The sequence below is a fragment of the Somniosus microcephalus genome, chromosome 26 (genome assembly GCF_052327205.1).
Source record: "Somniosus microcephalus isolate GS21.2 chromosome 26, FLI_Smic_1.0, whole genome shotgun sequence".
Classification (NCBI taxonomy): Eukaryota; Metazoa; Chordata; class Chondrichthyes; order Squaliformes; family Somniosidae; genus Somniosus; species Somniosus microcephalus.
In genome coordinates this window covers 44,456,858-44,469,387 of record NC_141012.1, presented here as the reverse complement: position 1 = coordinate 44,469,387, position 12,530 = coordinate 44,456,858, and the positions used below count along the sequence as shown (strand labels likewise).

The following is a 12,530-nucleotide window of genomic DNA, read 5'->3' as shown; positions in this document are numbered from 1 at the left end:
TTGCCCACCTGCCTTTAATCGCAGTTAGTGCAGCCACCGTGAGCGCTTGGCAGGAGTAATGACCTCGATATATCTTTTCTCCACAGATTACCATATAGTTGCTGAGGGATATGGCGGTAAAGGCTTTTTACTGAGCCGGGAGAATGAAGAGCAAATGGACGATATAATAAGGGCCGCTCAGGAGGAGTGCAGGAATGGAAATCCGACCCTCATAAATGTCCTGATCGGAAAATCAAACTTCAGGGAAGGTTCCATCTCTGTGTAATAACGGCTTCTGTACGGATCGTGGGTTTGATGTTTCGTGTGTGCCTTGCCTCCTTATACCCTTGCCCTAGTGGGCATAAACAGACAGGAAACGGAGCGATAAAAGATTGTATATAATCATGCAATAACATTTGATGCAAAAAAATACTTGATGCACAAGTTACCAAATCAAAGACTAATTTACACTAATGACCACTGGCATTTTGATTTTTTTTTAAAGAAAAATAATCAATGCAAATTTTATGAATTTTTAGATTGATCCCTGTGATAATTTTGATGAATTCCTGATAGTTGTACAGCTTGGAATCTTGTACATCACTGGTTAATAGTGGTATTCATTATCCAGCCTGGAGGCCACTTGAACGATCTTCCCTTTGTCCGCAGACCCTGGCAGACCTGCTGCTGGATGTGCCTCTATGGGCTGCCAGGCTGTGGTGTGTAGACTGAGCTGGAGCACACCGCTGTTCCCTCCCCGGCAAAAGAAAGCACGGGAATGCTATCGGGAAGTGAGGTGATTCCAGCTTCCACACAATGAGCCTAAGGGTCCAGCTTGAAATAGGGCCACGGGTCCCTTTTTTAGTTTTTCTTTGCCCTCTTTTGCTCAGTAAGTGCCCGGCCTCCTGCCCATGGTGACATGATCGAATTCAGGGGCTGACTGTCGAATTGCAGGCACAGCCCTCCTCCCATTTCTCTGGGACAGCCTGTTGCAGCATTTCTGAGGAAGGAAGCCATATGGCCCATTGCGCTGTGCCAGACTTGGCTCTTCAATTGGAGCTGGCTGCTCTCATTCCATTTCTCTGCTCTTTCCCTCCACCCTCTTGTATTCTTTTTCAAATACTTCTCCAATTCCTTTTTAAAGTCTAGTTTCATTAGCCACTTGTGGTAAAATCATTCCATGTTCTAATAACCTATTTGTGGAAAAAAAAATCCTTCTAACTTCTGCCTTTGTTCTTCTAGTGATGATCCTGAGTGTGAGTCTTGTTGGGAATTTCCCAACCAGTTGAAATAATCTTTCACTATTGATCCTCTCAAAATTCCTCCTGATTTTGAAAAACCTCTATTGGTTGCACCGTAACTGCTTTAATACCATCTTCCTCTGTCTGTATGGCAGCTTGAAAAGCAACATGGAGCAAATAGAAGCTATTCCATCAGGGAAGGATCTCAGCGAGCAACGGCTCACAGGATGCTTGGTGGTTTTCAGCCTCTGCGCAGTCCCACATTGGGCTGTCCTTCACCTTCCATTTATGTAGCCGGTGTTGGCAGCGCCCGTATGAAGTTGGCAATGATCCATACTTTACGTGGTGCGGTGAAGCCGGGTGCTTGACGCCCGAGGTCCATGATCGGGTCCCAATTCTTGACCCCGCTGGTTTCGCACAAAATCTCTGCCACTTGTCTTCAGCCGAGAATTCCGAGACCATTTCGGCCACTAACTCAGAAGGTGTTCCTGTACTTGAGGTGGCATATCTAGAGCGTCTGGAGATCCTCATTAATGGGCAGGGCTGAGTTTGCAGGGACCCGATTGTATTCTCTGATTATTGCTGCTTCTGTTCCGAGAGGTGGTGGCAAGATACATGCGAGGACCGGGAGCCAGAATGTCGGTGCTGGTTTTAGTGCTCCTGCGATGACTCTCTGTGGTGGTCAGTTGTGCATCAATGGGATTTATACATGCGCTTCCTGCCCATACTGGTAGCCAGTATTCAGCTTCTGAGAAAACCAGGGCCAAGGTGGCTGTGCACAGGGAGTGAGCATCTGCTCCTCAGCTCGTCCCAGCTAATTTGTGGATTAACTTGATCCTGGTCTTCATCTTGGCTGCAGGAGTTGACGGTATGGCAACCTTCACATGGTCCTCTCTGTCAAAAACGACCAAAGCCATCAACAAGGTAATCGATCTCCGCTTGATGGCCTCTCGGTCCAAAAAAACGACACACTCGAACATTCCTTTTCTTCCAGTGGAATAAAAGCTCAGTTTTTCGAGCCTTTCTTTATAACTATCATCTCTTAATCCTGGTGGTATTGTCATGAATCTTCATAGTACCCTTTCCATAGATCTAATATCCTTCCTATAATGAGGTGTCCAGAACTGAACGCAATGCTCTAACTGTGGCCAAACCAACGTCTGGTGGTAATTCCACTTCACTTCCTTGCTTTCCTGTTCACTGCCCCTTGTTCAAAGCCCAGAATCTCATTTGTCTTTTTATGGTCTGCACTTGAGATTCTGTATCTGAGCCGTAGATCTCTCCGTTCCTCCCGCTCTCTTGAGAAGCTTGCCATTTAGGGTACAATTCCAGGTTCTTTCCCTCAAATATATATGACTTGACATTTCTCTACATTGATCTGCATCTGCTCAATCTGCTAAACTGCCCCACGTCTTCCTGCGATCCTCGGCGTTCCGCCTCACAGTTTGCCGCTCCCCCTAATTTAGTCCAGTCCTCCCCACTCCCCTAATTTAGTCCCCCTACCCACTTGTATCAATGTGTTCTAATTTTGTCAGCAGTAGTTTGTTGAAATAAGCAGACATAATGTATACATTTAAAAATGGAATCACCAACGCTGAATTTCTTCATTTTAAATTTCAGTACATTTATTTACATGAATTTTTCTTAACTCATTTAAGTAAAAAAAAATAGCGACTTTAAGGGTAGACCGTTGCAAACATGACGCTGGTTCTTTTCGGGTTAGCGCTCGTAGCTTATCCAAATAATTAGCTGCTTCCATTTCTTTCGATGGCTCTGCGAGATGTCTGCAATCCTGCACACATGCTAAATGCTTCTTTGTATGTCATGCGCTACCTTACTGACTCCATTGTTTTCAGACTTCTCGACTTCTGGGCTGTCACCTTGACCCGTCTTTATTGAGGCCATGATATCTTCATCTGCCAGCGCCGCAGTAGACAGATCCAGTGCTTCTGCATTAACAGCAAGATTTCTGAACCAATCTTGTGAGCCGCGAGCTTCCTACAGAACCTGATCATTTGCGTCACCTTCAGCAGTGATCGGCTGTCAGGCCACAGAAGTCGCCATCTTGTGGATCGCAGTAAAAAAAGGCGCATAACAGTTTTGAATTGTCTCGTTTTACCAATTTCCAGGCTTTCTTTAAATTGTGCATTGACCCCAGTAGGTTTTCCGGTCAATCCTTCCTTGGTGTCGATGGCTGCCAACTTTCTAATGAGCTAAAAGATTTTGACAGTACTTTAAAATTTTGAATAATCCCTTGATCCGCTGGCTGGATTAAGGATGTGGTATCTGGAGGAAGAGAAAACAACCAGTGATACGAGGGTGGGCCGAGCGGTTATCAACTAATGACGCTGCTTTCCGGCCAAGCATCGTCTTCTTTCAATCAAGTGTTTGGCTCCATCTTGTACAAATATCCAATGTAGCCCAGGCTTTGGCCTCCATCGACTGGTAGATGTTTCATGTTTTTAAAGCATCACGGGTTTTATGACTCTCCTGTTACGAGAAGCTGCAGCTTATCTGTTCCCAGTCACGTTGCTGGTGACGAGAATCTTTGTTTACCACCAGTACACAGTTGTCCCTTGATGTGGTTTTGTCCAGGCTCTTCTAAAAGTTCAAGGCCATCTCATCCGCGTTGTAAATATGGGCTGCGAGCTGTAGTCCCGCAGCATTTGCCGAAGAGTTTTCCACCCGTCGGTGGGACAAGTCAGCAGTCTTTCCCTTATTACAAATTTCCTTACACACATCATACCAGGCCTTGAAGAACTAAGGATGGGCAATAAATGCTGGCCTTGCCAGTGACGCCCACGTCCCAGGAACGAATAAAAAAAAGAATTTAAAAAAGTGACTTAACCACCCGTTGCTGGAGATGAACTTCCCCCACGCCTTGCTGATTGCGAACATTCGGAACAGGAGTTGGCCATTCAGCCTCTCGGCCCCGCTCCGCCATCCAATTAGATCATGGCTGATCTGCACTCCCACTTGCCCGCATTAGCTCCATATCTCTTGATACTCTTGCCTAACAAAAATCTATCGAGTTCAGTCTTGACCGCTCCAATTGGGCCCCAGCATCCACAGCCTTTTGGGGGGGAGAGTTCCAGACTTCCACCACCCTTTGTGACAATGTGCTTCCTGATTTTGCTCCTGTACGGTCGAGCTCTAATTTTATTGTGTCACCTTGTTCTTGATTCTCCCACCAGAGGAAATGATTTCTCTCTATCTGTTCTATTGAATCATTTTAACATTTTAAACACCTCGATTAGATCACCCCGCAATCTTCTATACGCAAGGCAATGCAAGCCAAGTTTACGCAAGCTGTCATGATTTAACCCTCTGAGCTTCTTAATAAACATGTTGCGATCAATTGTGCTGCTGGGATTTCGGGAGAGTTCATTAAACCACTTGGTTAATGCACCTTCAACATCTTCATACTTTACAGTTTCCCTTTTCTTTATCTGTGGCTCGTATGTTCCCGCTTCCTGCTCCACCTTTATGCGAATGGCAGATTTCCACCAGCCGTATCACGGAAAAGATTTTGCAGACTTTTCTGAATTTTCCCCTCTCAGTTGCGCGATATTTATCCTCGATTTCCCTATGCTACCAGTCTTGGTTATCCACCTTGGGTGAACTGTGATGGACACTCGCAACACAGCTAATTTATAGGCCCGGAAAGCACATGTCACACTTGCTCACCTGTCGCACCGTTCAACATAAGTGGTGGTTATAAGGCCTACAATACTGTTGGGGACGTAATGTTGTCGAATTAGCCAATGCTAGAGTTTAGGTAGACACACGCTAAGTTTTCGGTATTAATGTGCGGCATTGGGGCTGGGCCTTTTTTTTTGTCGAACTAAACAGGATTTTAACATAAATGGGTTTGAGGTAAGTGGGTAGAATTGTATCAGGAAGCTTCAATACATTCCTCTCCTGATTCTGAAATTAGGCCACGTTCAACATTCAGGAAACCAATATTAGAGTCAAGGCCCTTGCAACTAGGCTGTTGAAATCATCTACAAACACTAAGTGGTTTCATATGACATTCCTTTGTCCTCATTTAATGCAGGTTAATGGTAAATAGTAATTTTAAGGCTAAGGTAGTTAAATAGCGATGGAGCAGGTGCAGTAACGATACTTTGCCCCTAGATGTCTGTAGTACTCTTTGGAAGTGCATTAGTGACATCTGGTGGCTGGTCCGCAGCACTACAGTAGCCTTTCTCTTTATTTTGTTTGATGACTGGTTGTACCCCTTGATTTCTTTCGAAAGTTGCGACGTCTGCCATCTATTGAGCAGTTGGATAGCTGGCGAAACAACCGTAGAGTTAAGACTAGACTGAGAACATGAAAGATGAAGCAGAAGATCGTTTTCTGTAACAGTTAAACTCTCATCTCTGCTACTTTTCCCGTGTCTCTTCCACGCCCCGCCCGTGAAAACCAAAACCAAACCAAACTCTTGGGGAGGAGTACAAACCCAGAGGCTGGCTCGCACAGCTCAGTGTGGTAATGACCCACTCCCACTGAGGGATTCCTTAGATTTTCCAGTCTATTTTTCTAAGTTCACCTTTGTCAGTATATTCAATGAATAAAGGTTTCAAACAGTTAACATCAGGTTACAATGATGGGTTTGAGATTAACCATGAAACTCCTTTGTATGTGACTGACTTGGCAAAGGGGGATTAGTTGATTTTTTTAATATATTGTCCAAAATCAATTCTTTAGGATGTTAATGAAATTTGGGAAATTGGTGATTTCTTTCAGGACTCCCCACTGGAGGCGATAGTACTTGTTCATGGGGCGATACAGAATATTTATTTACAGCTCCTTTTAGTGGTGTAATATCATTATTGAAATAGTGCAGTTGGGTGAAGCTTGTAGTTCAGAGAGTTGCTGATGTAACTGGAAGAGGCAACTGAGTCCCAGGGGCTGCTTGTTACTCCGTCTCCCTGCCTCGGCTGGTTGAGTCTCGGGGGGTCTCCCTGCCTCGGTTGGTTGAGACCCAGGGGGCCCCCTGCCTCGGTTGGTTGAGACCCAGGGGTCTCCTTGCCTCGGTTGGTTGAGTCCCGGGGGTTCCCTGCCTCGGTTGGTTGAGACCCGGGGGCCCCCTGCTATTCAGGCTTCACGTGACTTGGGTAACTTTTGTCTGGTCTCGGCTTGGCCAGGGTCCCCTCCATAAGACTGAAGCAAAGCGGGGCTTCACCCCACTTGAATTATGGGTTTCACCAGACAATTGCGGCGCTTCAGAGAAGCCACTAACCTGGACCATGTGACCAACCCCAGTGAAGGAGTTTGAGAAATGGCTTCCGAGTGCAGCGTAGACCCAGGGAACCAAGAAACGCCACAAATGGGGATCCGTTTTTAACCTCTAATCAGTTGACTACAATACTAAGGGACTTTTTTTAAATTCTTGAAATAAAGGAGAGTTTAAATTCAATAATGGGCATTCGTGGGTTGGGTTAAGTTCTACCTCCATTTAATGGTAAATGCTGTGTTCTTATACTGTACCTTTTACTGTGTATTAAAATAATAAAATGCTTTATTTCAATCTGAGCCTCACTGTGTAACTTGTGCTTTTAACTTGAGACTCCTGGTACACACTAGACACTAGACATAACTGCAGCATCGCTCCCTCCACTTTCCTTTCCCCCTACCAGAGAGAGCTATCTGGTTTCTGATTGGGATAGTTTTTGCTCTTTGGTTAGTTAAGCGAAGGCATTGCCATTGCTTTAAGTGCCGGCTGTGGCTCAGTTGGCAGCACCCTCACCTCCGAGTCTGAAGGCTGATGGTTGAAACCCCACCCCAGAGACTCGAGCCCAGAATGTTGACCAGTGTAGTCCAGTACATTAGCCAGTTGCCACATGTGGCTAATTGGGAATCCAGATGTGGCTGATTGTATTTCTGATTAGTGAATAAAAGAGTATTAGACACCATCATTGGCCCTGTGATCTCTGCTCGTATTTGCATGGTGTGCATGTGAACTTTAACCTTTTTGGGCATTTGTTGGTAAAATGAAAAGCGGAATGTGCGAGCATTCTGGGGGGGGCTTTAATTCCTTGGTTGCTACATGTTTATTAAATATACACATGAAGTATATTTACTTGTAGTGTGAGTGTATTGGCCCCCGGTCCGGCAACGCCTCAATTTAAAAATTCTCATCCTTGTGTTCAAATCCCTCCATGGCCTCGCCCCTCCCTATCTCTGTAACCTCCTCCAGCCCCACAACCCTCCGAGATATCTGCGCTCCTCCAATTCCCTCCCTAAACCTCTCCACCTCTCCTTTTTAAAATGCTCCTTAAAACCTACCTCTTTAACACAGTTTTTGGTCACCTGATCGAACATCTCCTCGGGGGGGCTCGGTGTCAAATTTTGTTTGGCAACTGTGAAGTGCCTTGGGACGTTTTACTACCTTAAAGGCGCTATATAAATGCAAGGCATTGTATGTAAGGAGTTTTCCACTAAAATGAGTGCATGTAGCTAAAACTGTTGTCGCCCCAGCCAAATCGGCAGCGCGTCAGTGATGTCTAGGCTGATACTTCAGTGCAGTACTGAGAGATGTGTTGCCTTTTGGATTGGTTAACCGAGGCACCACATACCTGCTCAGGTGAATGTAAAAGATCCACGGTCACTATTTGAAGAGTAGGGAAGTTCTCCTGGTGTCCTGACCAACATTCCTTGGGCAACATCACCGAATCCGATTTAACCGGCCACTCATTTTGCTGCTGTTTGCGGGATCTTGCTTTGTCAAATGTGGTTTCCTACACTAAGAATGATTGATTTTGTAATTCATTGGCGATGAAGAGCTTTTGGGAATGTCCTGATGATGTGAAATGGGCGACATAACGGCAAGTTCTTGTTAATGTAAGATTCTGAATCTGGTAACATTGAATTACACAAGAGCTCCATTGTGTTTGTCTGGAAAATTTTCAGCATCAGACCTATGGCTTCCCTCCAGGGGGTTAGTGCACAGTTCAATCAACCTCTTTCATTCCTTTTCTCAAGTGTTTATTTAAAGTGGTCCCCCTGTGCCAGCGCATGGCGTCTGTGTGAACAGTGTTCACGAAGAAATAGCAACAGAAAATGCTGGAAAAACTCAGCAGGCCAGGCAACATCCGTGGAGGGAAATTAGAATCGACGTTTCGGGTCGAAACCCTTTTTCAAAACGGGAAAGGAAATGAAATAGATCGAAGGCAGGGCTGGGAGAGAACAAAAGAAGTGGCCAGACATTAAGAGGTATTCAAAACGAGACGAGATGGTGATAGGACTAGTGGAGACAAAAGACAGCTCAGATTAGGTGTGAAATGTTCTAGCAGAATGGGAGACAGCTGCCATGTGGGAGAGAGAAAAAAGGAAAGGGGGGTTCTACCAGGGCAGTCCTGTTTGTGGATCTTGGGAAGGAGGTAGAAGCGGGCTGTGCGGCGTTGGGGAACTATGAGGTTGGTGGCCGTGGGGGGAAGATCTCCAGAGGAGATGAGGTCAGTGACAGTCTTGGAAACGGTGGTTTGATGTTCGGTAGTGGGGTCATGGTCCAGGTGGAGGTAGGAGGAGGTGTCGGAGAGTTGCACAAACAGGACTGCCCTGGTAGACCCATCGTTTCAGACTGTTCTTGCCCCACGGAACTTATCCCTTCCTATCTCGACTCTATCTTTTCTCCCCTTGTCCAGTCTCTTCCCACCTACATCCGCGACTCTTCGGACGCCCTCCGCCACTTTAACAGTTTCCAGTTTCCTGGCCCCAACCGCTTCCTTTTCACCATGGACGTCCAATCCCTCTGCACCTCCATCCCCCCAACAGGATGGCCTGAGGGCGCTCCGCTTCTTCCTTGAACAGAGGCCCGACCAGTCCCCATCCACCACCACCCTCCTCCGCCTGGCTGAAATTGTTCTCACATTGAACAACTTCTCCTTTAACTCCACTCATTTCCTCCAAATCAAAGGTGTTGCTATGGGTACCCACATGGGCCCTAGCTATGCCTGCCTTTTTGTGGGACATATGGAACACTCTTTGTTCCAGTCCTACTCAGGTCCCCTCCCTCACCTCTTTTTCCGATACATTGATGACTGTATCAGTGCCGTTTCCTGCTCTCGCCCTGAACTAGACAATTTCATTCACTTTGCCTCCAATTTCCACCCTTCCCTCACCTTCACATGGTCCATCTCTGACTCTTCCCTTCCCTTCCTCGTCTCCATCTCTGGGGATAGCTTATTGACCAATATTCACTACAAGCCCACTGACTCCCACAGCTACCTGGACTACACTTCCTCCCACCCCGCCTCCTGTAAGGACTCTATGCCATTCTCCCAGTTTCTCCGTCTCCGCCGCATCTGCTCCGACGATGCCACCTTCCACACCAGTACTTCCGACATATCTTCCTTTTTCCTCAACCAAGGATTTCCCTCTACCGTGGTTGACACGGCCCTCGACCGTGTCCGTTCTATCTCCCGCACTTACCCCTGCCCCTCCCTCCCGGAACCACGATAGGGTTCCCCTTGTCCTCATCTTTCACCCCACCAGCCTCCACATTCAACGGATCATCCTCTGCCATTTCCGCTACCTCCAAAGTGATCCCACCACCAAACGTATCTTCCCCTCCCCTTTCAGCATTCCGTAGGGACCGCTCCCTCCGAGACACCCTAGTACACTCCTCTATCACCCCCAGCACCCCTTCCCTTTTGCCTGGCACCTTCCCGTGCAAGCGCAGGAGATATAACACCTGCCCTTATACCTCCCCCCTTCCCACTGTCCAGGGCCCCAAACACCCCTTCCAGGTGAAACAGCGATTTACTTGTACTTCTTGCAATCTAGTATACCGTGTTCGCTGCTCACTATGCTGTCTCCTCTACATTGGGGAGACCAAACGCAGATTGGGTGACCACTTTGCGGAACACCTCCGTTCAGTCCGTAAGGGTGATCCTGAGCTTCCGGTCGCCTGTCACTTTAATTCACCGTCCCATTCCCACTCAGACCTCACCGTCCTTGGCCTCTTGCATTGTTCCACAGAAACAGGAGTAGGCCATTCGGCCCTTCGAGCCTGCTCCGCCATTCAACGAGATCATGGCTGATCATCCAAACCCTAGCACCCGGTCCCTACACCGACAGCCATCCCACCCAAGCCCTATCCCCGTAACCCCACATATTTAATCCCCCCTAACACTAAGGGCCAATTTTTATCATGGCCAATCAACCTAACCCGCACATCTTTGGACTGTGGGAGGAAACCGGAGCACCCGGAGGAAACCCACGCAAACACGGGGAGAATGTGCAAACTCCATACAGACAGTCACCCGAGGCCGGATTTGAACCCGGGTCCCTGGCGCTGTGAGGCAACAGTGCTAACCACTATGCCACCGTGCTGCTCAACGTAAACTCGAGGAACAGCACCTCATCTTCCGATTAGGCACTTTGCAGCCTTCTGGACTCAATATCGAGTTCAACAATTTCAGATCATAACCTCGGCCCCTATTACATTTTTACTTATATTTTTTATCCACACCTTTGTTTTGGTTTCCCCCCCCTTTCCTTTTTTCTCTCTCCCACATGGCAGCTGTCTCCCATTCTGCCAGAACATTTCACACCTAATCTGAGCCGTCTTTTGTCTCCACTGTCCTATCACCATCTCGTCTCGTTTTGAATACCTCTTAATGTCTCTCCACTTCTTTTGTTCTCTCCCAGCCCTGCCTTTCGATCTATTTCATTTCCTTTCCAGTTTTGAAAAAGGGTTAGACCCGAAACGTCGACTCTAATTTCTCTCCACGGATGTTGCCTGGCCTGCTGAGTTTTTCCAGCATTTTCTGTTGTTATTTCGGATTTCCAGCATCTGCAGTATTTTGCTATCGTACTAGTGTTCATGAAGACTTTCACTCGCTGCCTGAACTGCAGTTCATAAGATGTCCACAAGAGGGCATGGAAACAATTAATGATTCAAGTCCTGATGATGGACAGGATCACAGCAACATGGGGGCGTGTGATACAATGTGTAACAGTGTACAAGCTGCAGTCTGTTAGAAGATATGGCCAGGCTGCACTGTGTTACACACGGGTAATGCATGCCACGGTCGGCAGTGTGTTGCACACATGCACTGCAGTGGGTCATACATGGGCGACGCATGTCACAGCGCTGCAACATGCTTGGTTTCCGCTGATGGCTCAAATGGTAAAAGTTGAACTATTTTTAAATACATTGTCTATATACCAGTAATGTTTAGTGCCATTTTACATTGTATTCCAATGGAAACAACAGCGGTTAGTGCAAAATCAGGGGCTGTTTTGTGCCGGGGGGGGCATCAGGAAAATCGGGCAGACAATCGCTGTCACCCACTTTATACATCACCAATAGTTACAATTACCCCATTGAGTGAAAGTGAGACAGTAGGGTGGGTGAGCTCAGCAGGGAATCAAATCGCAGGACGCTCCCACAACCCTCATCACTTGCGCCACACTAATACTTTATAGCCTGAGCCAAGGTCCGATAGATTGTTTAGTCTCCTACCTACCAAAGTCATTGAGGTACGTGGTGCATCCAGTAAACCAGAATACGGGTTCTCTGTTTCACCGCTGGGCTCGTGTCGCTACACTTACCTGTAAGCTGGGCAGGTAGGGCCGCACTCCAGATCGTCGGGAGTGAGAGCTCGCTCATGGCAGTGACCGGTAGCACACTCAAAACTCCCAAAACAAATATCTTGGTGATCCAGGAGGTTAGGGATGCCGTGGCACCATTTGGAGAAGAGCAGGGCATTTTCCCAGTCTCCTGGCCATCATTCCTCCCTTGACCATCGTTCCTCCCTCGACCATCGCTCCACCCTCGACCATCGCTCCTCCCTCGACCATCGCTCCTCCCTCGACCATCGCTCCACCCTCGACCATCGCTCCTCCCTCGACCACCGCTCCTCCCTCGACCACCGCTCCTCCCTCGACCACCGCTCCTCCCTCGACCACCGCTCCTCCCTCGACCACCGCTCCTCCCTCGACCACCGCTCCTCCCTCGACCACCGCTCCTCCCTCGACCACCGCTCCTCCCTTGACCAACATTCCACCCTTGACCATCATTCCTCCCTCAACCAATGACACCAAGACCAGGCTATCTGCGTTGCTGTTTCTGAGACCTCGCTGCGAGCCTTAGCTGACATAACTAGCTTTGAGACATTTGTGTGAACTGTGGGGACAGACTTTCCTCTAGTGCTTACGTGCAATGCATCTCTTAGACCCGGCCCACCAAGGTAAGTCGTATGGGGGGCGCGGGGGATTGTGCACAGTAACTGAGCCGACCTGATCTTCTGTTGTGCTCTAGGCATGGGATTGTTTTACAGCTGAGTACAAGAGGGGTAA

At 47.6% G+C, this 12,530-nt stretch overlaps 1 protein-coding gene across 1 annotated transcript in view; it reads left to right on the top strand.

Annotated features, from left to right (window-relative positions):
• The window catches only part of hacl2 (2-hydroxyacyl-CoA lyase 2), a 44,745-nt gene extending 37,987 nt beyond the window's left edge, over positions 1-6,758 (top strand). Inside the window, exon 15 of the mRNA XM_085968136.1 lies at positions 87-6,758. Coding sequence (XP_085824262.1) covers positions 87-265 — 179 coding nt within the window. The 3' untranslated portion in view covers positions 266-6,758. The remainder of the gene's footprint in view (positions 1-86) is intronic.
• The last annotated feature ends 5,772 nt before the right edge of the window (positions 6,759-12,530 follow it).